Source organism: Poecilia latipinna, unplaced genomic scaffold, assembly GCF_001443285.1.
Source record: "Poecilia latipinna isolate Pla-1442-1.1 unplaced genomic scaffold, P_latipinna-1.0 Scaffold170, whole genome shotgun sequence".
Taxonomy (NCBI): domain Eukaryota; kingdom Metazoa; phylum Chordata; class Actinopteri; order Cyprinodontiformes; family Poeciliidae; genus Poecilia; species Poecilia latipinna.
The window spans coordinates 438229-464947 of NW_015112786.1; the positions used below are offsets into that span (position 1 = coordinate 438229).

Below are 26719 nucleotides of genomic sequence, written 5' to 3' on the forward strand. Positions count from 1 at the left end.
CAATAATAAACATACACAGTCAAGGAAAAGTGTTTGCCCCCAACAGATTTTATTTCATTAAAGTGTCTTAATGAGTAAGTTGATATGACTGTCATCAAGTACTTGCTATATCGTTCATATTCACTATTGAAGAATTTGGACCTATCCTTATTTATTTATTAATTTTTTTTTGCACAGTTATTTGAATTTAAAGCCTGTTTCAGGTCATGCTGCAGCATTTCAACCAGATTTACAGCCATGGGAGATAGAGAGTGCTATCTCAGCTCAGGTCCTCTATACTCTTGTGTTTGTTACTCTGTAGGTGAGACAGCTGTCAGGTCTGCATGTGATTAGGAAAACTAAACCAGAAAAAATAGCAAATGCCACTGAAACTCTAGTTATGGTTGTCTGATAATATTTCCAATTAGCTAAAACATTTAATAAGCAAAGAGAAAAAAAAATCTGTAAGAGAACAATTCATTTTTTACAGCACTGTATCACTTATGTCCCCTTTTTTCACACCCAGCAATTTGTTAAAACACCTGTAATTTTATGCTAACAGTTTTACATCGAAAAGAGCAAACACCATCTCCATCTCATGGATACTGTTCCAGAAAAAAATGTCAAATTTCCAAGTCTACAAATTCACACGCAGATTTTCTACCAGAGCCATCTGCTCTTGCAGAAACGACTCGGGTTTAGGCAGGGCTGGGTTTGGACTGTCATGCTTTGAGCGTAAAGTCCAACTTTTTATAACAACAACCCAGCAGGAGAAGGTTGAAGGGAGCGCTGGCCAGGAGTGCCGAGGCTGATATTACATTTCACTCTCAGAGAGTGTGTGTGTGTGCGTGTGTGTGTAGTGTCTGAAAAGACTTTGAGGTTCCAGTTAAAAGCTTAAAACCCTCTCTAACATGGCACAAGGGCACTGGGAATGTTGAAACGTGTTATTAACGCATTTATCAGCTGGAGTGCAGGTGTGAGTTTGGGTTTGCTTTCCTGCTGATGTTTAAGTGGTTTGTTTGGTCATATGTGGGTGTGTGTGTGGATGTGTGTGTGGATAACAGGCAGTATGTTGTTACCTTGCTGTCCACAATGAGGTTGCGGATGCAGCCGGTGAAGTGTTTGTGCTGAAGCTGAGGGTAGATGTAGGGAATGTCCTCGTTCACACCGCCGAGCTGGAGAACTTGACTCGTGTTTAGGTGTCTGAAAATAAACAAACAAAAAAAAAAACACAGAGTCATATGAACACGTAATGACCAGCACCGTTAGAACACAGCATTCTGGAGGCAGGTAGTGTTTTGGACCAACGTGTGTGTGATATTTAAGAGTGCAAAACAAACAGGAGTTGAGTAAAAACAGAACAATAAGACGTGATCCCAATATCTGTATATCTGTAGTATTTATGTTGCTTTGGTTTTTAGTATTTAAATTCTAAATCAGCTTTATTATATTAATTTAATCAATATATATATTGATTTTATATATATATATATATATATATATATATATATATATATATATATATATATACACACACACATATATAATGAGTCAGCAAGTCTTTACTCTTCTCAACAGTAAGAGCTTCAGAAAAATTTACAAGTTATTAAGCCATTTCCAACTAGCTCGGAGTTCGCCATTCAGTTCAGTTGTCAGTGTTTTCAGCAGTCAGTCAACAAGAAGATGATTAACATTCATGTACTTCATTAGCAAGCTTAGTAAGATGCAATCAAATGTTGCATTATGGAGAAGGTACTTGGCTAATCACTGGCAACCATGTAGGAAATGCTCCACCATCATGTATCCTGCCATGTACAAAAAAAAAAAAAGAAAAATCTGGTTAGCATCTACACTTTTGTATGCTATGCTATTAATATTAAGTCAGCGTCAGTGTTGGGGGAAATGCTGTTTATGACCCAGTGGAGTAAATCATCTGGTGTGAATTCAGGCAAACTTGATGATTTGATCAAATCAACAAACACGTCAGGAGAGAGAAGGGATGGGTCGGTTTCTAAGCTAACTATTTCCAAGTCTTATAAATGCAGCTGTGCTACTTCCACAGACGATCCGCTCAACTTGAGCAAGTAAAAACCATTACTACACTGGCAAAAACAACTTGGGAAAACAATTGTAGTTCTTTTATTCAATAATCCTGTCCCTCATTTCTGACGTCTGTCATTGTGTCTCTATGTCAGGGGTGTCCGAAGTCGGTCCTGGAGGGCCGGCATCCTGCACGTTTTAGTTCTCTCCCTGGTGGTAGTAACAACCTTTTCATCATGTCAACATTCTCCTTAGGTCTCTAATGAGCCATCATTTGATCCAGGTGCGTTAAACCAGGGAGAGAACTGAAACATGCAGGATGCCGGCCCTCCAGGACCCACTTTGGGCATCCCTGCTCTATGTGATTAAGTGACATAGATACAAAGGGTCAGGAAAATAAAGCTAATGTTAAATGTACCATCAGCAAGGTGTCCAACAGCAGGAGCTCAACCCATGTTGGGTCAGAGCAGGCCAACATGAATGAATTAGAATAGGGGCCTGTTGTGTCATTATGTCCCAGTTAAAGTTGAGACAGCAACCCAACTGAGGATTATGGCAGAATTTTGAGAACTGTGTGTAAATAATTTCTCACTAAAACCCCACAGTAAATAAGATGGAGATGAAAGACAAACTCATTTAGCGTACATAGCCTTTCATAAGTTGCCTCTCCATTCTGGTTTAGGTGAATAAACAATAAACCATCACATTGCAGTATTTAGCATTGTCAAATGCCTGATGTTATATGTACCTATTGTTTTGCCCTTTTAATGATTCTCGAATGCATCTCTAAATGTAAAAGATTAGATTCCAGAGTGCCTCTAAATGCTTCTCCGTTTGGAAAATGAGACATTCTCTGTACCTGTCAGCGTTGGGTGTAACACCCATCACTTCACAGGAGGAGTGGTCCTCAGTGGTCAGCCAGCTGCCCAGACCCTCCATTTCCATCACTGCTGCTCCTGAACATCGGTCCAAGGTGAAGCGTACTTCCTGGGGAGGAAACAAATCAGGGTTACGTCTGTGAGAAATAATCGCATCAAAAGCAAACAAAACATGTTTTTCTCTGCATCTTGATGACTGTAATTATTGCTTTCTTGTGGCCCATTAGTATTACTATCATCATGGGAGCAGTGACTCACTTGTTTCTGCACTGCTTACTTCAAAGCTACCTGCTGGGTCTTATGCTAGTTGTTACACAGCAGACACAACTGCTCGTCATCCACAAGTGAATCTGTGTTCTAAAATATACAGATCAATGGTTAAAATACTGTTTATTGTTATTGTAAAAAACCTACTGAGTATCTTATTAAATGATAACAATACATAAGGTGGTTCTACAATGTACTGACTCAATGAAAGCTGAAAACAAATCCATAAAATGCTTATTGTGAATTATGTATCATTTCCTTCCATCACACAAAATCCTATGAAAATCTCATCGAATTTGTAGTAGAATGTGAAAAAGTTTAAGGGGTATCAGTGGATCACTGGCACGGCTCACCAAAGCATTTTTCACAGTTTGTTGCCACATTTTCCTCCCATACTAAAGCGCAGTGGTGGTAAAATAATAGCACTCAGGGCTTTGGCTGCTGAAATCTGCAGAAAACAGCCGTGCCCTCGCTGCTTCTGATCTCAAGCTGTCAAATCTCCAGCCTGGATAAGCTTCTGCTGACTATCCAGGACAAGTGAATAGATTCATATTTGATTTCAAATAACCGCCATGCAGATTAATCCCGGTTACAGGAACAATAGAGTCTCGGAGCCGTCTGGCCTTCACACTGTTCAGAATATTGCTGTCCTTTGGAGCTAAATATTCTGTGTAACCACACATATTGATGTGAGGCTGACCTGAAGTATTTATTTTTTATAAATAAAAAAAAAAAATCAATCAATTCAAAAGATGCAATGAAACCTGTAAGTTATGAAGAGTAAATATGATTTTTTATTTGGTAACGGATGCAAATTTAATACCTATCTTAATGGTTGAGTGGTGGACTAAGGTCAAGGTTTTCAACTGAGAAATCTATTTATCAGGCTGGTTTTCTTTCCCTCCTTCATTTCCACTGAATCTACCATGATAAAAACATTATCTAGGTGGACATTAGGCAGGTAGTACTTTTGTTTTTACCTTGAATCCTAGGGCTGGAACTTGGATAAGTGGAGGGTGGTAAGTATTTTAGATTCTTAATCTAAGTTAATTCATTTGATTAGGACAGTGCACATTAATATTCAGGAATTAGCACAATAAATAAATTTCATCTTTTGTCCTAAGACAAGTAAGCGCACAAAAAACAAACACCTCACTATACAATTCACAGGACAGAACGCAGTACATATAGTTCTATTAAAAGAATAACCAAAAGAAAATCAACAAACGGAATCATTTACATATTAAATAATCAACCCATATACAGAAACAGTATAAAAACTGGTTGCAAGACATTATGAATGTATGTAACTGGTTTGCTTGAGTTTCCTTTTAAAAATTGGTTTACATAATAATGTAAGCATTATTTTCCAATCAGCCCGGTCTCCAACAAATTATAAACTTTTTTTTTTACGCTAACTGTAATATATTTTAAATTGTGAGGTTTCATTTTACGGTTGCTTCTTTCCTTTGTGTTTCCACTGTGGGTCCAAAACAGTAGCTGTGTTTCCATTACAAATGTGCACAAAACTTTATTGATATTCCGTTAAAGTCAAAAACACAATTTTGCAACTGCTATGTTTCAATTTAAAAAAAAGAAATGGAATCAAAATCACACGTGAATGAGCATGTTCTTGCGATAAGTTTTTAAAAATAAACTTGCAGCCCAATCATCCTCATAACACTTCCTGTCGTCTTCTTCATCATTTCCTCCAGTAGTAACATCTGGTTATTGATCATATTACTTACGCTGCAAGAAAAGTGCGTTCACTGTAATTTTGTGAAATTATGAAATGAGATGGCTCTGCAATGAAATCAGTCATTTCCATTCAGTCACATATTCACACGCTGATGGCGGCTCTGCCAGGCTGCCATTTCTCGCCATCGACCCTTCTCACCAACACCAGCAGGAAAAGGCAGGGTGAAGTGTCTTGCCCAAAGAGACAACAACAGAGGCGGATGGAGTGGGAATCAAACCAGCGAGCCACCAATGCAGACAAAAAAAACAAAACACCTCATTCTAGTGCCATTATATCGAAAAAGTTTCCAATGAGCAAACTTATTTTCAAAATTTCAAAATGCTCAATTTTAAGGTTAAAAGTAAAGCAGTTATTGGCTTAGCTGGACTGTGAGGTGGAGCGACTAAAGCCTTTCCTCTGCCTACATCCCCCAGAATGCTGTGCGATTCTGAATTGGAGTTCAGTGAAATGATCACCATACTACTGGACAGATTTTTTTTTCTCTCTCACACATGCAGTAACTCTCCTCAACAAGCTGCAGACTACGACACATGAGCAGCTAGTAGGGCGGCTCTCTCAGTGCCAGCAGATCTGGTTAGTTTATGTAACCAGATCCGTAGAGGACTAACAGTCCAGGTTAGATTAAAGGTTTGGAGTACAAAAGTTCAGAGGGATAAAGTTTTGAAGACATGGAGCCCTGCCTATGTTACTCCTCCTATCAGTACTGAACCGCAAACCTCTATAAGGTGAGGTGAGGATGTTAGGATGAAAGGAGGCAGACATGAGTCCAGTCCAGCTGCTTCCTATGCTGAAACTAAGACAGAAAAGCTCAAAGTTGTCAGGCTGCGTTATATCAAAGCCTCCAAAAATAGAATATCCAAAAGTCTTGTTGATATTGAGAGGGAGGAATAAAACTCTGAATCCTTGGAGGTGAAAAGATTCAGGCAGTTCTCAGTCAAATAAAGATGAGCCTAATTTAGCTAATTCGTTTCACTTTAAAGTGTCAAAGGAGGCTGTTGTAACCATCCATCTCACTTTTACTGCAATTATCTGCCTTTGTGCCGTACAGTTCAGACAGCTTTACAACAGCAAATCACCCCATCTACCTTATTTGGATGGAAATAATTAGGCTTGCATGAAGCAAAATTATTATGTGAATTAGTCATATGGATGTAAAGTAGCTGTAATGCCTAAATTGATTTCTTTTCCCTTTTCTTTAGTTCTTCAGATTACTCAGATTGGCTCAACAGTAACCATCAAAATTCATTATATTATTTAAGGACAGGATAAAATTGGAATAACAACAAAATAATAAAACCATGCAGATTGTCTTTAACAACCGGCATCGCCGCTGCATTACTGTTGCCATAGTTCCCGTTTTGTTTGTTAAGTTTTAGCTTTTAAAGAAGTTTCACATTATGATTTCATTTAATAAGAGAAAAAAAAATCTGTCCAATCCCACATAGCCTGAGGTGAAAATATAACAAGTCTCCTCATGAAATCATAAACTATCTACATTTTTTGAGGCACTTTAACTGATTTCTTGAATAATAAAACCTGGGTGTAAAATGTTACAGCAAAACCGCTCTTATCATAATGTAGGCTGAAAGGGCTCAAAACAAGAACATTATGCCCCAATCTAAAGAAAATGAAGAACAGATGAGAAAATGTTTGCATGTATCAGTCTGGAATGGGTTATAAAGATATTGGTACATGTGTGTACCATTAATCACAAATGGAAGAAAAACGAAAGAGTGGTGAACCTTCCCAGATGTGACCAGTCTACCAAAAATACTACAGATGTGCATTAATAACGGCTCATCCAGGAGGTCACAACAGAACCCAGAAGAACTACCAAAGCACTGCAGACGTCAGGTCCCTCAGTCAGGATCAGTGTTCATGACTCCACAAAGGCTCAGATTGGTCAAAAAACATCTTAGGGTGTTTTCACACCTGGTAGTCCAGTACAATCTGTTCAACCGGGGAATAAAACTTCAATATTTGTGAAAGCTGGTGTGGTTCTCTTTCACACTGCACTGTGTCAAACTAACCAAACTAATCGAAAAACCTGTTCCCCTCCTTACCTGTGGTGGCGCTGCACCAACAACCACTGAAGGGGACAACATGTAAACGTCAGAAGACGAGTGTAAGCCTTCTCCCTTGACTGAATGAATGTCTTTTTACATTTGTATAATTTAAACATCTGTTTAAGTAAACATGTTAAGAGTGACATAAAGCAAAAACAGAAGAAAACTGTAATCTGGCCTGTACATTTTCATAACACTGCATGTTCCAGATGGATTAAGCTTTTAATGACCCTGTAAGCATCTTCAGTGAGCAAAGAAACACCCTCAACGCTCAACATCCCATCATAAACATACAATTACTAAAGTCAAACGCTGAGGGCCGAACGGACTGGACGTCAGGCTACTCACATGGAATTTTAAGTGTTATCCATCCCATAATAAATGGATAAAACATAAACACTGCATGCAGGAATATTTCTTTAAGAGCTGTTTTGTGGAACATCTGGAGCCATACAGCACAGAGTGCAGCTAAGACCTGCAGGTTATATGCTAAACAAGTGCCAGCCTGTGTAAAATGAAGTGTCTCACCTTGCTGTTGCTACGGACGTCCAGCCGATGCCAGCGCCTGTCTGCCACGTTGATGTTCCCTGGCAGCTGCAGCACAAGTGTGCCAGAGCCATGGTTGATTTTCAAGGTTGGGGTCCCATCTATTAACTCTGGATGGAGAAAGAAAGAAATGTGGGAGAAGAAAAGTGTGAGACCTGCTGTATGGCCAGTTTAAGGTTTCCTGCCATCCTCATCTGAAACGCATGGCAACGACCTGCATGAGGCATTCATGTGTTAAAACTGCACAAAGCAGGGTAAACTGTAGATATTTGCTCAATGGAGATTATTTTCCAAAAGCAGGTTGGGATGTGTTTTTTTTTCTTTTTCTTTTTCTTCATGACAGTCAACAAACATCAAACAAAAGTTATTGCATTCTATTTTCTGACTTACTCAAATGGGAAATTAAAAGTTAATGAACTGGTTAACATAGCTGGTGTGCTTTGCACCTTATGTAAAGAAGTATAAGAAGGCATTTATACCGACCCGCATTGACAATTCATTATGCAGACTGAACTTCAAAAGTTCAAGTGGGAAATGACAATTACGCCAAAGCATCTTGAAATGTGCTATTTAAATCCATTATTTACGCAGGGTTAGGTGGAACAAAGTCGTAATGTGCCAGGCAAAAAAAATAAAAATAAAAATAAACCTGTCATTCTCTACCAGGAAAGATTTCAGGTGATGTTGCCAGGAGTTGTAGATTTACAATTGTTTTTATATGTCGTACACAAATTATCACATTTCTGGCACAACTTCAGTAACATTATAGACAAAGAGATGGAGAAGGCACGTTTAGAGTAAAGGTATTGGAGACATATTATGAATAACTTTAGAAGATATGTAAACATCTGTATAGGTGTTGGAGGTTCTGGTGTTAATTACCTTTTTATTAGCTAGCATCTAACAAACAGGGTGCAATAGTGGCAAAAGTTGAACAATTTTCAACTTTCTTGTGTCGCTTCACCAGCCTCTATGTGCAATTTAGTCAGTTGCTTGGCTAGAGCAATTCTTTGCACAAGTTCTATAGGAAATGAACAGAAAGGGAGCGACATTGTCTCCCGTGTGTGAAGTCCTTCTGAAGGGGTCAGGTTGTAGTCAGACACCTTAAAATGTTCTGGACCAACTATGGACCTGTGCTTGGAGGCTTCTCAGTGTGATCAGATCACCAATAATGAATATCAGTATCAGTCAAACAATCAGAATCACATTCATTGCTTCATTCTTTGCCTGACTTTCAAATTAACTCTGGTTTTGTTCATTTGAGGGGCCCAGCCCACCTTCATGTAGAAACAATGCCAAGAGTTTCCACACTTGACAATCCAGTAAACTTGGTTCAATTGGGGACCAAAATTTGTTACATTTTCAGCTGGTGTGATTCACTTTCATACTGCACTGTAAAAACAAACCAAACCCTTTGAGAAACCTGATGAGCTCCATCTTTTTAGCAGTTGGAGGATTTCTCTACTCTTTGGCAAAAGACCATGAACCATTTCTCCTGCTACCGCTAGACTCATACATTTGTTTCAGTTGTATTTACCCAGAATGCCCTGCACTAGTTTACTTCCAGCTTTTGGAGCGTTTTCCTCCAAAAGCTGGAACATTTGATTTCAAAGCGCACCAAGCAGAGCCCAAGATTTTTAGGCGGAGCAAGAGTTTGCTGCATTTTTATTTTTTATCAACATCAGAGTTTGATTATGCATTCCCACTTCCCAAAACAAATTAAACTTTCTAGACAAACAAACTACAATTCAATTAAAGGGAACTGAACAGGGCTGGCGTGATCCGCAGCACTCAGATACCTCAACAATACTACCTTTCTGTTGCTCCAGCTTTGAGAAATGACGGTGGATGAATTACAATCAACTCAACGCCAGTTATGAACAATCGAGGGAAATTCCAGGGTGAGATAACTTTGTCCACCAGAATTATTGCCATTAACTCTTACTGTTCCTCCGCAGGACTTCACTTAAAGTTCTGAAATGAACTTTAAGTGAAGTGGAAAACCTTCTAATTCTACTGATGTCTCTGCAGAGAATATGTCTGGAATTATGTCTCATGCCAATGCTGCAGCACGTCCTGCTTTTCAATTAAAAATATTATCCAGTCACAGCATGAGTCCAGCAGTTCATTGTTTCTAATTTTCCCCATGGCTAACCTGAAGCTATACTCACACAAGTCCAGTGCCAAAATTAGGGATTCACTTTGCACCCAAAGCATTTGCTCCTGGGTGTCAATTAAAAAAAAAAAAATAAAAAAATGAATAAACCAAATCCCTTTTGGCTCTCTTACAGTTTCAGCTAAAAACACTTTGGTTTCAGTCTAGATAAAAAAATAAAAAAAAATCCATAATGAGTTTTGCTAACTTAGACATTCTTACATCGGACTGAATGTACCGGTCAGTGGAAGCTGGAAGTCACAAGAGTCTGCCAATGCTCTGACATCTTACCACAGACTTTAAAATGTAAAATAGCTAAAAAATGTTTCCTACTTGGCCAAATGGATTTGAGTATATCGCTAAAATTACAACAGCTTGAAAATTACAATGGAAGTTCATCTTCTGTTTTGTTATATTATAGTCGATACAAAACACTGATGGCTAACATAATTTACTTCAATGTAATTTGCTATAAATATTGAGAAATATTATTCCCTTGTAACATTTAATTGATATATGCTGTAATGCAAATGATTCATTAAGCCACATTCTGTTCAAATAGCAAAAAAAAGAATAAACTACCTAAACTAAATATTTCTAACATGACAAAAGTCACATTGCTATTACAATTGCTATTGCAATTGCTATCACATTGCTATTACAAAGTCACAAAGCTATTACAATGTAAATAGAGGGAAAAAAGGAATAAATTTCCACCAAAAAATCTGGATATTTTTAGATTACTCTTGGAAATTTCTGACTTTCAAAAGTTAAAAACATTTGACTTTTAAAACTCAGAAAATTACCAAAAGTTGAACATTTTAAACTAATTGAACAAAGAAATCTCCAAGGTTTTCTATAAAATTTCTGAGATTAATCTAAAATATTCTGTGGTTTTTCTAGCCATTGTTTTGACTGTTCAAACTTGGACATTTCTTAGTTCTTTCCACAAAATAATCTCAATTTCTGAGATTTCTCTTGCAAATTTTTGACTTTTGTTTCATCTAGAAACTTTGAAAGATCTCAAAATATTTCAGCCTAAAACTATTCCTCTTATTTACTATGCTGTCGTATAGAACTCTGTCACTAGGTGAAATTAAAGATTCTTTTTTTAACAAATTTATTCTATAAGTTTGATTGGGTCTGTACTATGAACCATTTTTGTGAGGATGTGAGGCATGGCTTTTAAAAAAAGAAAGGTTAGCTTGACAACTGACTGTTTGGTCAAGCTACGCAGGTTGTTTTCAGAATAATGTGATCATTTTCAGGGGAACTAATGATGACTTTCAGTTGTCCCAAAGAAGAATGCCAAGGAAATTAAAATCAGAAGTGAGAGAGAGCCACAGGCTGCTGCAAGAGCCAAACAGAAGACAAGAGAAAAATAAGAAGAGGAATGGATAAAAAGTACAGCAACAACCTCTGGACAAGGTGACAGAAGAGGAGAGAGAGCACCAATTTACAGTAAGCATGACTTAGCATGTCATGCTTACTGGTCAATTGGTCAATTGGTGATAAGAAGCAGGCACCTGAGAGACGGACTAAAACAGACAGAGCAGTTCAAATGGAGGAGCTGCCGGAACAGAGCTGGGAGTACAAACATATTCCCCACTAAAGGAAGAAGAAGCCAGGTTTTTTTCATGGACTGTTGAGCTACTGTGTGTTGTTGGCTAACGATCGACACAGTTTAACAAGTGCTTCATTCGCTAAATCAGGCCTTTATGTGCAGCGATTCATCAGTATTCAGTTCCACATCAAATGACTGCAGTTGTCACAGCATTAAAGAAAATACAACACCTGGGAGCAGCTGCTGATTTGTAGCAACAAGGCCGTTCCTGGGTAACGTAAAGCTTTTCTTTACTGAAACATTCACAACATTTCAGAAGGAAAACTAACAGGAAAACATATAAATGGGGAAAAAGTCACCTATTGGTCCGATAACGGTCCAAATAAACCAAATTTATTAAAATAAACCTTAGCAAGTAGATACAGGTTTATTCTTTCATTCTAAGCAAATCGTCTGCTAGCCGTATGTAAGTACTAGAGAAGTCATGTTGTGATGACTTCCTGGAGGCGGAGTTTCAGAAAGAGGAGGAGTTTTTAAAGAGATGGGGCCAATTTCAAGGCATTAAATTACAAAGTAAAATTTCTTTTAAGTCGTGTTTGATATTCAGCATTTTCTAACTAAACTAAAGGTTACATAGTTACTTCATTGGGCTACAAAATGACACCATGTGCCTGGAAAACACATAACACTGGCCCTTTAAATATTTCTCTGTTATTTACTGGTTTAAAACAAACACTGATCAGCCAATCACCAACAAGTACTTCCAGAACTTTTCATTTCCTCTTATCTCTTTTTTTCAGTTTGATGGGAAAACAACATCTGCTGCAACTCACATTTAAAGTCCTTTATAATAATAATAATATAAACATCCTTGTGTTTTCCAACAAATAGGAATTCAAGCTGTGAACGCGCCTCAGAGAGACAAACAAAGAGTGACAGGCAAGAAAAGAAGAAGCAAAATGTAAAAGCTCGGCTGGGTGTGGAGCAGAAGGTCTTCGTAAGATGGAAAGCCTTTTAAATGGTCTGTGAGCAACAGGGTTAGCACAAGACCGGGCCTCTGTACCGCTCCTCATACGTAATGCATTACCTCCTACTTCGACCAAAGGCAAGAAGCAGAGAGAGGACGAGAAAAAGAAGGACAGAGAAGTGTTTGCTTTGTCTACAAGGCTAGTTGGAGTTCCTGCAGAGATGGGAGGGGGGTGGGGGGGGAGCTCTAAAATATAAAAAACTTTTTTCCACTTCTGCGGATCTGGAGCTACACAGGCGTCAAACTGAGAGCATATGGGCTGAATAAACAGCATTACAAATCACACTGCTCTGCACTCCCTACCTCAGTTCCCGTGACAGAAGCAAACATCAGTCTCACAGAGGCTGGAGCCCGCAGAAGTCAGTCTGTGTACAAATCAGCAGGTGAAACAGCAAGTTTAGAGCGCAGAGTGCCTTGTATAAATGGTGTGTCAGACAGCTAGCCAGCCCTCCAGTCAATGCATATTGGATCTCTCCATCCACCACTTCCTGTTTTATAGCTAGTCTGGAGTCGGGCTATGGGAGCTGCTGTATGACAGCTTGGTGCAAACCAAGCAGAATGCAAAAGTGAATCTGTTTGTGTGCAAGACATTTTCATTTTTTTCCCCCAGGCATGGTCTCAATTTGTCCCTCCATCTTCTGTTTCAGCAGCGGCGCCATGTGAACCAGCAAACAGCTGCATTAGGTAAGGATAATACGTTCCTCCTGGGCCAGGGGAAATCCTTATCTGACACCCTGTCTGCGCCTGATTGAAAAGGCCCAATGTAATTAAGTGAATTTCATTTGTCTTGTTAATTTGCGTATTGATTGGAAACGCGCTGGCCTCTGGCTGCCAGGTTTTGCATGCACATGTTGGCGGGTGAAGCCTGCTGCTCCCAGTCATGTTCGTCTTTTATTGCTGATAAAACCCGGCACAAATCACCACGACAACAAACAATCTCCCAGCAAAGGTAAGAGAACATGTTATATGTGCAGCTTAATGAAGCTCATGAGAAGAAAAAGCAAAACAAACAAAAAGATCCACACAGAAAGAAGTCAGATATTAGAGTTCTGCAAAATATGTAACATTAGATTTTATTATTTTAGATATCACTTGAATTAGGTAGGTAGATCAATGTTAACGTCCCAGTTACTGTGTTTGAAGTCATGTGCATTGACCATTTGTGACAATTTGAATGGTTTTGTTCAAGAACAAAATTGGCAGCCGATGGGCACTTTCTAAAAAATATAGATCTATAAGGTGACATTTTTAAAAACAAATTATACACAATACACAAAGTGCTTCAACAGAAACAAAAATAAGCATATTGTATGACTTTCTAAGGCAAATTAGTGATACCCTTTTTATGTTTAGTATTTGTAATGATTAATTTGTCTGCTTTTTACAAAAACCCATGTTTAGTTTGTTGTTGAGTAGATAACAATTCTTAGTGCAGGTAAAAAAAGAGACTTGATTTCCATCTATTTGAAAAAAGGTTTGAGCACCAATATCAAAGACAGCACAGTTAAAAACAAAAATATTTACAGCATAGCTCATTTAAAATTGATATTTTTATCTTCATTCCACAAAGAAGTTTGCTTCTGAAGTAAATGTCAGTTTGGCAGCTTAGCACCTTCACCAAATCCAGCTTCAAGCAAACAAGGTGCGTCCATCTGCTTGTGTAGGTTTCTCTGCCACGGTTCCAAAACTACCAAATCTGCAGTAGTTTTGGTAGTTTTGGAACCATAACAACCAAAAGTAGTTTCTTCCATTGCTTCTTCCAGTAGATTTGGAAAAATAAAAGAAAGCATAAAAGACAAAAAGTACAAAAATTATTAAGACTTTAAGACATCTATACCAGGCAGGCTTTGTACACGAGACCTCCAACAACCAGACTGGCAGAAAGACACAAGAAAGAATGAAAGACAGCTCTGATTTGATTTAATTCTCTATTTTATGCTTTCTTAATCAGAGCTGAAAAACACTTCAATTAAATTCCAGATTTTTCCAGACTGTGAGTGAACCCTGCAGTATGCTGTATGTCCAATCCTCATCACTTCCTATCTCCTTTGTCATTTTATGTCTTAAGTTTGTAATGTTTCAAAACAATATGTGAAAAAGGACTCAGTCACTGCAGGGAGTCACTGCAGTGTAAAGGAATCCTGATTCAATAAAAAGCATACAAACTGAAGGGGGATATTATGAATTTTCCAGACACTTAGTGCCAGTCATACATCGATCACATAACTGTTACCTTCAGTTGTTATGAAAATCATGTGTCTATCAAAAATAACTGGACAGAAAAATTTATTTTGCATCATAGCTGTACCTTACCACTTGAAAATGGTCTCTTGTCTCTTTACCCTTTCCAACACACACCATCAACAGTCATCACGTTTCTCCATTGTGCCGTTTACAACCATCCTATAATGAGCTCAGCTTGTCACATCCACCAGGTGTTTGCTAATTGCTGCTGACACTAGTCTGAAGGAACTGAGGAGAAGGTGAGGTGAGGAGGGGGAGGGAGGCTCTTCTGTGGAGGTGGGAGCTCCAAGGTGGAGTTTTGGGTAAATAGGTGGCGTATTGGGTGAGTAAGTGTTTAGGGATCCCTGAATGGTTGCAATGGAGATTAAAGGATTTCTCAAACATGCAAGAATGAATCAAAGTGTCACTTCAGGTATGTTTTTGATGAAGGAATAACATTATAGCACAGGGGTGTGAAACACCAGTCCTCAAGGGCCGCTGTCCTCCAGAGCCTTGCTAGTGACCTAATTATTCTATTCAGCTGTGGTGCAGCAGAGGCACATCTAAAAGTTACAGGGCAGTGGCCCTCCAGGACTGGAGTTTGACACCTGTGTTATAGCATGATGTAAAGTTTAAAAAAGTTGATTTTACATAATCCTTAATAATCAATAATACTTTTGTCAATGTGCACTATATTACTGACTAACAAATAAGCTAAACAGTTTGTGCAGTATTATCCAAAGGCAAAGTGTTATGTTTTGAAACCCAAGCAGCCATTCTACGCTAGAATGTTGTTGGATCAAGTGGCATGAGTTCAACTTTATGATTCCTTTTTCTGTGTTGTTACTCCCATGAATAAAATATGTGTTCACCATTGGTCAATAAAAAAATGAATCCTTCATGAAGTGCGGTAAATCTAGATCTCTGGATGTGGAAACTGTTTTGACCACCTTAAATCTGAAACACATTTATGCTAATCTAAGGCCTTATGTTTTACTGAAAGTATGCTGATTTTAAATTCAATATCTACCAGAGGTCAGCCGAGAATTTTTTTTTTTTTTCATACCGTTTTGGCCTCAACATACACACACATTACACTCTGTTCAATCCATGTAATATCCTGTTTTCCAAGTGCCTAAAGACTGGAAATAGCACACTGCTGTGTTGACAGTGTTTCTATGCGAATGGTTTCCACCTTCTCTGGCATGCACAGCAGGCCGAGCTGCCCTTCGGCAGGAAAACAGGGTTGGTTGAGTGGGTGGCTTTGGAAGAGCTACAGCTCTGCAGCATAGTACATGTAAGTATTGTACTGAAGAAAAAGCCAATGAGGAATGTGAACAGGACAAACCGGATCCCTTCCAACCTATAAAAATACAACCAAAAAATCTGCAGGTAAATTTTTGTAATATTCAACAACAGACATAAAGATCAGTCATTTTTTCTTATATTTTCTGACAGTTTTAAGGGGAGCAGTATTATGTTTTTTTCCAGGCACATAGTGCCATTTCATAGCTCAATCAGGTAACTACGTTTCCTTCAGTTGTCCAAATATGATTTAGAAGAAATTTGACTTTGTAATTTAACACCTTGAAATTGGGCCTCTGTCTCTTTAAAACTCCTGCTCTTTCTGAAACCCTGCTTTCAAGAAGTCATCATAACATGGCTCCTTTATTAACCCTTTAACAACATTTTTACCAGTGTTGCACTGAGAAGTAACTCCAATAATGAGCTCAGGAAATGTGCAAATCCACTGGGTGTTTGCTAATTGCTGCTGGTTAGTCTGAAGGAGCTGAGTGGGGCAGTCACGTTGGAGGGCTGATCTGTGAGGTTGAAGCTTGGAAACTGCATCTCTGAGGAGGAGCTCAGCCTCAAAGGAGTTGCTGGGTCCAACCAGGTGTTTTGTACAGCTGAATGGTTGCCATGGAGATTAAAAGATTTCATATACAGGCATGAAAGTATCAAGGGAACACTCCGGGTATGTTTATGATAAAGGAGTAACATTATAACATGTTGTAAAGATCAAATAAGTTGATTTTAAATAATCTTGTCCCTTTAATACATAAAGCACGACCCCTCGTTCGTTCTTTCTATTCCCAAGCCGTTTTCTGTACTATGGCTTCCTATTTTATCTGAACTTTCCTCGAATGTTAAGCTCTGCTGGCTGAAAGAAAGCAATACTTTTGGTAACACTCCAAGTTGATTTTTCTTCCTGAACAACTTTTTGATTCACTTTCAATATTTCAGCTGCCAGCTCGCTTGTTTTGCCTTTGTTTCCTGTTAGCAGGTGCATCAGCGTGAACAGATCTGGAAGCGTTCTGTTTTAACTGCACTTATTTCCTTCCACAAAGTTAAACAATTGACTGAACCTACTCCAAGAGGTATGATTCCATCATATTCTAGCCAGGAGTTGTATCACATTAAAGTGAGAGTAAGACATTTAGAACTCCATTCACAATATATTTAACAGTTTACCCAACTATGTTGAATACAAGCTACGTTGAGTTTTTAAGACTCCAAAGAGGCTTTATTTGAGCCAGGCAGGATTCTCATGGTAATATACTGAACTTGTCACCTACACCAGAGCGGGTAACATTTAGATTTTAAGAAAATTAAAGGTTTGTTGGTAATTTTAGCAGAAAGGTTGGATAAAAGCAGAAAGGAGTAAGTTGAGGTCGTCTGGGATCCATAGATGACTGGATACATTCTACTGAAATGGGATTCCAGGGAAGACCCAGAATGTCCTCAAAAAGCAACAGTCACCATTAAGACAAAAACATGACTGTTAGGGTGTTTTCACACTTGATAGTCAGGCAAACTTGCTTCAATTAGGGAGCAAAATTGCAACATTTGTTCCATTTTCAGTTGGTATGGTTCACTTTCACACTGCACCTTGTCAAACAATCCAAACTATTGAAAAACCTGTTCATTACCCTGCCTGTGGGGGCGCTGCACCAAGAGCCACTGAAGGAAATGACACAAATGGCACTGATCACAACTTCCTTCTTCACAAAATGCAAACAAAAACAGAGTGGCATCGAATTTTAGCTGCAACTTTCAATAAGAACAAGATACAGGAGATTATTCAGAGCAGTTATTCTTTCTGTACATTCCAAACACACAAAGATGATTAAAACAGTTATGCCGTCCATAATTCTGTAGCATGAGCCTCTAACACAGGCTGGGCTCCCTGATGGGTTTGTTACATGCACCAGGTCAACCTTGAAACAAGTTAATTAGAGCTCTAAATATATACAGCCTGACTAATTACACACTGCACATGGATCCCACTAACGACTCAACTAACCTAATCCTAAGTCTTTACGACCCAATAAACCCCAAAACACCCTCTGCAACAAAACAACGAGAGCAAAATGAAATCATTCAGGAATTACACAGCAAACCTGCCGGTAACATGCACCCAAACATCCAGACACACACACACACGCACACGCACCACACACACAACATACCCGACTCTCCCTATGGACCTCCCCTCCCACACTTATTACTTTGGCAGTGATAGAACAACAGCATCTCTCCCAGGAGAGCGGACCGGTGCAAGGAACGGAATAGCAAGAGATATGAGGAGGTGTTAGTCTATCAGATTAAAACACTAAATATACCAAGATCTACAACACTTCCTGCTCTCGTTTTATCTGTCTATAAATCCTGCTCTCTATTAAACTGGCTTTGTTCTCTTAAAACATTGTGAACACAGCTGCAGTGAGAAAAGAGAGGCTAGTCATTTTGACTCCAAACATCACAGACACAAAATTAAATTTATGCAACTTTTTCTCATCTGTAACGCCTCACTTTGGAGAATGAACAGCAGTGATAACGTCGGTGAGAAACTCCCACCAAGTCTTCTCTGCTCACCTCTTGGAGTTCAACGTGACAGGAAGTTCTTTTCTGCCGAAACTTTCTGCTTCCCCTCATGAAGTCCACATATGTAACAGTATATAGGTTGAGGTGTCCTTTTGTAGCTGCCAACTTGTTCTTTTCTCTGCAGCCTTGCATCGGGGTGCAGTCACTCCAGACAATGGTACGGACAATCCGCCATAAATCTTTGTGAAATATCTGGTTCACCACATTATCTAGGCGAGGGGAAGTATGATAAAATATGGGCATGCAAGTTTTCCATCATGCAGCTGTGTAATAGCACTCAATCATGAGTTTGGGCCCATTTTAGGGAGATGTTATGCTTTCAGGGCTTTCATGTAATTTTTTTTTTTCCAAACTCAACTTTTAAGATATTTAGTTGTGTATGTTAATTTTAAAATATATTAAAAAAAAATACAACATCATTACTGCATGTATGTACAGCTGGAAAGAAGGAAGGAGAGAATAAAGGAAGTGTGGAAAACACCCCAAGTTCACTGGACTGTGCCATGTAGGCTTGTCTGGACTGTGATTGGCTGACCAGCCAATCACAGTCCAGTGTGAGGTCTAGTGTGAGGCAGAACGTTTTTTTTGTAGTAGCTTGCACTAGTTCGACAGCATAGCAACTGCATTATTAAGATGAGTTATAAGTGTGATGTTTGCTGACCATCTAGTTTCCTTGCATCAAGAACTGTAAGTTGAGCTCATCTTTAACCGGATGCCTGCAGTTTTTTCTGATAAAATTACCACGCCCTTTAGTTCAGGAAGGAACCATGTGTTCGTATTTCAGCAGCGATATAAAAACACACCAATACAGGATCGTGGTCTAGCAGACCGACAGACGTTCAACCGTTTCAGTGAACTGGATGGTACAGTCATTTCCCTGCAACTCAGTCAGACTTTCATTGCATTCACCGAACAACTCTGTGTTAAACTTAACTCCCTAAAGATAAAGAATTGAGCTGGAGAAAAATAGTTTTACCAAATGTGCAGGACAAGGAATACACCTCAGCCTAATCCATCCATTTTTCCTTAGTACTCTACCTCACCAAACATCTTAGTTATTCAATTCCCTTACATTACCATAAACTCTAGTTTTGATGTGATGGAAGCCTACAGTCTCATCATATTGTCAGGTCTTGCAAAGTGGGAGGCTGAAGTAAATTAGGTAGTGATTTAAGAACCGTCTCTGGCTCCTTCTAAAGTGAGAAATGTCACCTTTCCCTTACATTTGGCAGACTTTCTGGTCTAATTTTATTCAGAGTGCAGCTACCTTCCACTGCAATGTTGTATAAATAAAAAGGTTGAAAGCATTTCCTCTCTTTATTGAGCCAAAGTTTATGCATCCTACCTATGGCCATGAAGTCCTCGTGGTCCCAGGCTTGCAGCTGTGCAAGTGGGCCGCTGTACAGCAGCAGTCCATCAGCCACGTCTGTGATAAACTCCAGCGACACATGGCTCTCAAAACAAGGCATCATTGGAGGAAACCAAGCATAGCCATTGCCATGGAAACTGTGCTTGTTCTGCTGGCATTCAGGTCCCTCGAACTGAGCAGGGCACTGGCACCTTGGGAAGAAGGAAAAATCAAAAAGAAGAAATTATATGAATTAGTAAATGCAATAAATCTGTAATTTGGCTTTTAGTGGCATTTCCAGAGAAGTCGGTTATGTAACTTAAAAAGCACAATCTCCCTCCCAATCACTGTTTCTGGATCCCATTTCTGTCGAATATTTTTACAAGATTCTGGCAGCGTGTTGAACCCCCGACTCTCTGTAAGTTCACAGTTGCATCCGCCTCTCAGGCGACGCTCCCCTTCCGACGATCACTCACACTCCGTATGTTCCACAGATGCAGATGTTCTCATTAGTGGCAAAGCCGCAGGGAGGGAAATCACTGGATCACCAGGAAACTCTTCTTGCACTATTTTCAGACGTTCAAGGTCTCATTTACACCGTTTTCCTGTCAAAATGCACCTCTTACCTTTTCTCTGTGGAAGCACTGCGTGCTTGTTTCAGTCTCTGCTCTCTGGGTTTCAATCTGCTTCGTAACCCTTTCTGACTCGGTTGGGTTTTGTGATTGGAAAAAAGCAAAAATAACCTGACAGTGTAAAATACGTTGCTTGTGTTAACATTTTCAAACAGTTTTAAGCCAGTGATCATCAAACAGCCATGTCCAATCATAGAAATCCTGTTACTTGTAAACACCACACGACCCCATGCCGGAATGCTGTGTAACCCGGACCCTAAAGCGTTATTAACTGCAGCGCCAACAGAGCACTCTCTACCAGCACCGAGAGAAGAGCGTGACACCGATGACAGGACGTGCCGCTGCGCGCTCAAAATCACCGCCGACCCCACATCCTGAACCCTGTTCGCTAACAGCTGAACTCCTGGAACGGCGAGCTGGTGTAGGGGAATAATTAGCTGCTGCACCGGTGGGCGCTGAGCGAAGCTAATGAGTAGATATAAGTATGACTGAAGCTGAAAAAGGAATCAGTTATAAAAGAGGTGAGCGGTAATTAGTTATGGTGTCAGATGCTGTTGTTCAGATGTAAAGTTGTTTCAAAAAGTGCAGCAGGGCTAGAATGAAGACATGACATATTATATTACAAAGTATGATGTGCTTGTGTTGGTCTCCATGGACTAATGGGTCCAAAATAAAACTTCTGTTAGCCATGCTTATTGGTTTTGCAGCCTATTCTTTAACACCAACTGTTTACATGTATTTATCACAGGTTTCTGTAACCGTCTCCCCATATTTTTCAATCATATTCAATAAATCAGAATATGCATTCTGATGCGGTTCGTATGGAATAAGCAGATATTAAATATATTTGTCATTACACCTACATTTATGTATTGAAACCGTTTTATTTATAAGTCTGATGTAATATTCTAATCATAAATATGGTTATTATGATTTGGTAAGACTTAGGCTGACCAAATCTATGATATGATGAGTTTGAGAGGTTTGCTGGTCTGGAGCATACAGGTGTATAGAAACAAAATCCTGTGAAGGAAAGAGATCAGAGCCATGCGATGGACTGGCAACCTGTCCAGGGTCTGCCTCCTTCATGTTCTTCATTTGTACAGAGCAGTATGTTGTTGCTTCAGTGGTGGATAACCGCATGTAAAATGATAAATAGCTACATGTTTTTTTGTCTACAACAGTAAAATAATTTCATCCCGTTTCTATCACTTCCAGCCGCTACAGAGCAGCGCACACTGCTGCTCTGAATGCAGTGTCAGCCACATGTAGTTTTTATGTTAAAAACCTGATTTTTTGGTGCCTCTGGGGGCACTAAGTGGCCTGGGTACCACTTAGTACTCTGTGTGTAATAAGTTACGAGTGGCGGCACTGCCTCCTTCACACACTGTTCAGAGATCAAAAGTACTTCTTCAAATGGACTATTCCGCTCTGAATAAATAGATTTTTCAGACTGAAACTTCTTCTCCAGTTCGTCAGTATGCTATTGCACTCACAAACACACGTGCACACACACTTGGTCTCACTGGTGTTTTCTAGACAGCTCATTTCTCATCCAGATCCTCTTTTATTCCTATTCTCAGTTTTCTGTCTGGTTTCTTCAGACATGAATGAGGAGAAATCCAGAGCACAAACAAAACACTGTCCATGATTTTAGGGGCATATTACACAGACTTTCACTAACATGACTATTCGACATGATAAAATATACCCTAGTTCAGTGATTCATGGCATGTGTTTATGTGGGTATTGTCATTGTCAGTTAACAAATTTTAACCTCTTTGTTTTGATCTTTAGTAAGCCGTTGTGTCATGCAGCAGGATAATGATCCCACCCTAAAACAGAAGTAATGATTAGCAGTAACACCACCACAGCCGGAGTCTCAGTTTTGGCCTTTCTGTGTACATTGTGACATATGTGATATGATGAATGATAAAAATCCCTGATATCTAACATGTTTTTCAGACTATGTAGGGACAAAAACTGGCTAATGACATCCATGGATGTCCGTTGTTTGAACAGAAATATCTTCAGTGAAGTGTAATCAAGACCCAAGGAAAAAGCAACATGCTTGTATTTCCATTTTTGTAATGTCACGCTAATTCTCTGTGCACAATCTGAGACGGTTTTTGGTTCAAACCTTCCAATCCTCTTACGGCAGCTTTGTTTTGCTACTTTCCTTGTCAGCTGGAAATTGGGCCAGGGTGCCGTAATCCCAGCCCTCCCCCTTTAACTGTCTTGCTCCTGAAATCTCATTATTAATCCCAGTGCATTGATTATCTACATGTTCTCCCTTCAGTCGTGACTTGTGATCTGTTTGTGTGTGTTGGGGGGTGGGGTCGTATCAGGAAGCCCGTGAAGCAGAAAACTATCCTGCAGCACTTTTATCTTTTTATTAATTCTTATCTCTTTGTGTTATTTCGTACCACCTCACTTCTCCTCTCTGGCACTATGTTTTTTTGTTTTGTTTAGTTTTTTTTATACCTTTTATCTTCACTCCCATTTTGCTCCCTATCGTATATTGTCATCTGTTTTTGTCTTCTTACCCCACAAAAACATTTTCCATCTTTCTTCGTCTCACCTCATGTTGCTCTTTTTCCTCAATATCCACAAACTTTATTTTCTTTTCTCCCTGCCTTTCTGTTATCCTCCCGCTGACACACCTTCCTGGTCTTAAATTTCTCTATTTCTTCCTCTCTTCCACATTCTAATTTAAGTTTTTCAGTTTCTAATATCCCACATTTGATCTAGTCTCCTCTCAGAGATCCCACAGCAGATGTTGCGGGTCTCAGGTACTCTGGAGTTATTGGAAATATGACAATCATACAGCAGCTGTGACCCAGGCCTGGCAATCTCACCTATTTCACCTTCTTCTCACCCTGACATCTGTTTGGTTCATACTTCATAAAGCAATATGTCCCACATTTCTATTTAAAGAACAGCTGATATCATGAACTTGCTTTTGCAACAACTGCAAAAGAAGCTTAAAATCTTATTTTTTATTTTTTCGGGGTTGTATTTTCCTAAATTAAACCTCAGATTCACTGGCAATGAAATATGATACTAGAAGAGAACACCAGGTCAGAGGTCAAACTGTTTCACTACACAATGTATGTGGGGACAAACAGAACAGCTTTGTACTGGTTGCAGTGACTCCTTCCTGTCCAGTGACTACTGGACCCAAACCATGGCAACAAGATTCCCTCAAATGTCCCCCGACTGACTCCTTCAAATGTTTAGCTTTCTAAACATCTAAACATCACTTGGATATGACTGCAGGCTCGCCTGGGAAAGTATGAATAAATCCCAAAAAACTGCAGAAATCCTATTACATCTGTTATAAATGAAGACATTTCTGGTGAGGAATAAATGACCCATTCTATTTTGTAAGAGGTATGTCCTGTTTAACATGGGGTGCTGTTTGTAAAATTTAAATTAGTGTCTTCAGTCAGAGGCTTCTTCAAATTCACTGTAATACAGACCGCTACCAGAGATCCTTCCTGCCTGCTTTGGGATCAAAGAAGTACTTTTGAATTTGAATCATCAACCAAACACAGACTCAGGTTTGTAGGCGGAATAGGATTCACATTTTTGATCTGGATCAGAGTTGAATTACCCATTCACACTTCCCCAAACAAACTGGACTTTCTAAGCAAACAAACTAGAACTGGTGTGAATACACCCAAAAGCTCAAGAATTGTTGTGTTCTGTGTTTTCTGTGTAGTTATTTTTGAGGTTTTCTGTGTTTAGTCCTTTTCCTGTCCTGTCTTCCCTGTTGATTGATTCCCAGGTGTGTCTAGTTACCTGATTACCCTCCCTGTGTATTTAAACCCACCTGTTGTCTTTGTCTCTTGTCGGGTCCTCGTCTACTGTCAGTTGTTGTCTAACGTCTATGCTCTCCAGTAGAACTGCGAAGTCCAGGTTAGCGTTAGCTCTCGTTTTTCAGTCCTCAGTATTTCAGTTGCTACCGGTAATTAGCTGTGTGCTAAACTCTCTGCCGTGCCGCCTGTATTGGACTGTTTGAGACTTATTTATTAAATTAATCATTTTCTTCTACAACCTGGGTCCTAGGCATACATCCTCACCGCATCCCCAACCACACATCATGACAAGAATGATGTCCTACAGTTTGATGTTCTGCCTTTGACATCATCGACATGTCGCCAGGTTGCCTAATCTCTTCTGCACAATGACATATTAATCAGAAGAAGGCGTGTTGTTTACATACAAGATCAGAAAAACTGTGTATTTTCTTTATTAGTGTAGGAATCTCCAGATAAAGCTTTACCCACTCTCTGGCCACTCAAAGTGCATAAAGGTTTAGTTCTGCCACTAAATGAAACACAACACAAGCAGCTGAAATGAGTTTCCTCTTAGAGACGTAGTGAGCTGGTTGACTGTTTGGGAGAAACTTCTCTGTCCAAAAGGAGCCAGCTCGATGAAATCTTCAGTAGAGGTGTTTATGTCATGTCCTACTGTGATGTGACACATCTCCCTCTGTCTCACTGAGAGATTATATCAGTTATCAGATGAGCTCTAGGAGCTACGCAGGGAGAAGGTTGTCTGGGGATATCTGCTAAAGCTGTTGGCACAGCAACCAGGATAAAACAGTATACGACCAACAGACAGGCGGTTTGATGGATGGATGGCAGGATATTCTCCCAGTCTAAGACTTTGTGTTGGAGCAGTAATGTGCAATCAATGATTTATAACTATGCACTTCCTGTGCATCACTCCCCTTGCGGATAGCCACCTAGGCCCCAAAAGAAATTATATTTGTTACATTTTTGAACATTTTGGGAGCATCTAACCTTTGGGGATCAGTAGTTTCAGTGACTTCTTTCTGCCTTGAAATTAGTTTAGTCTTCAGCTTGGTTTGGTTGGGTCAACTAGCAACTCTGCTGCAGCACAGCTGTGGGTGTATTGATCACATGAAAGCTCAAAATGTACTTCTTAAAAAAAGATCAAATAAATGTCCAACCCTACGGTCCCTCACACAGGAAATGAGAGCAGGCCAATCTCTGCTCAGTTTGTGTTGCAAGACTGCATGTATCAGATCTGTGTTTGGAAAAGCAAGCTGGTTTGTGAGTGTTGCCCAGATTTGCCAAGAGAAAGAAAAGAAGGAGGAAGCAGACAGTAATTTCTACTGAGAGCTGTGTTTTTAAGTCCGCTCGCCCACATGCTGTCATTAGTTGGTGGCTATGTGCTCACTGTACAGCAGGCTGCCACTCAAAAAGAAGGCCTGTAATCAGAAATCAATGCAAGACATGAAATTACCAGGAGATAATTGTTTCAAGTTAACTTTTTGGTTTATTTGTGTTTTAAATATTTGGGGGGATTTTTGTTTCTAGTTGTTAAATGTTTGATTCTCTTTAAATCATCACAAACATAGAAAAGCTCAAATGATGTAAAGCAGTTTGCAAATCAGGTTACACAATCCAAGAAAAAAGATTCATAGAAACTAAATATTCTTTAAAGCTGAAACTTTAATGTGTTGATTTCTATTAATGGAATTAATAAAAATTTCATTAATTTAACATGTTAAAAATTTTAATGCAAGGAATCACTTTTTTGTGTGTTTTTATCAACCAAAATTCTGACGGGAACCTCTGTATTTGCACGTTTTTCTGGTCCGCCTGTAAACCTAACACACAAGTGACATCCGCAAAAACCACAGTGTCGGATGACAAAGCTGCTTCTCTTGACGGGATGCTGGTGAAGACTATTGTTGTGCTCAAGTTGCACTAAAAGCAATTAACCTAGAGGTGAAACTATTCAAGGTTAAAATAGCATCTTAAAGCTAAACACGCGGCAGCAGCACAGACGTCCTCAATGCTAATATCAGCATCAACAGGCCACAGAAGAAGCTTCATGAATGATCAGGAGTTCCTGAAACACCAGAAAGATGAATTGATACAATAACACTTTGCATAAATCTGATGGTTGACTAACTTAAATAACAGAAAAACAATAAGCATCTGTTGTTGAACTCATATGTCTATTTATTCAATGATTTAGCAGCAGAAATAGTTTTTCAATTGAAAATCTTGCTTATTTAGTTTTCCATTAAAACGTGATTAGCTACAGACCCTGAATCTCGACCCCTAACTGCATTAAAAATCTGAATGGAGTTCCACCACCTATACGTTTGCATGTAAGTGTAAATTTACGTGTGTTTGTGTGTGTATGTGTGGTTGTGTATGTGTGTGCATGGTAAATAATTCTGGGATTAAGTCTAACATCAAACCAGTGAGGTCACATGCTAGCCCTGCCAGCCAGACGCCCATCCTGGCCATTTCACTCTCTGCTTCTAATTAAACGAAGCCGAAGGGTAAAATTACCTTCTGCAT

At 39.3% G+C, this 26719-nt stretch overlaps 1 protein-coding gene across 2 annotated transcripts in view; it reads right to left on the reverse strand.

Annotated features, from left to right (window-relative positions):
* The window catches only part of LOC106946002 (neural-cadherin-like), a 123548-nt gene that overhangs the window by 84156 nt on the left and 12673 nt on the right, over nt 1-26719 (reverse strand). For both annotated transcript variants that reach the window (XR_001424668.1, XM_015030045.1), the window contains exons 3-6: nt 19735-19949; nt 7518-7645; nt 2879-3006; nt 1059-1182 (exon numbers count right to left, since the gene is read on the reverse strand). Coding sequence is in view for 1 of the 2 variants with exons in the window: in XM_015030045.1 (XP_014885531.1) it covers nt 1059-1182; nt 2879-3006; nt 7518-7645; nt 19735-19949 (595 nt within the window). In the remaining variant the exon portion in view is untranslated. The remainder of the gene's footprint in view (nt 1-1058; nt 1183-2878; nt 3007-7517; nt 7646-19734; nt 19950-26719) is intronic.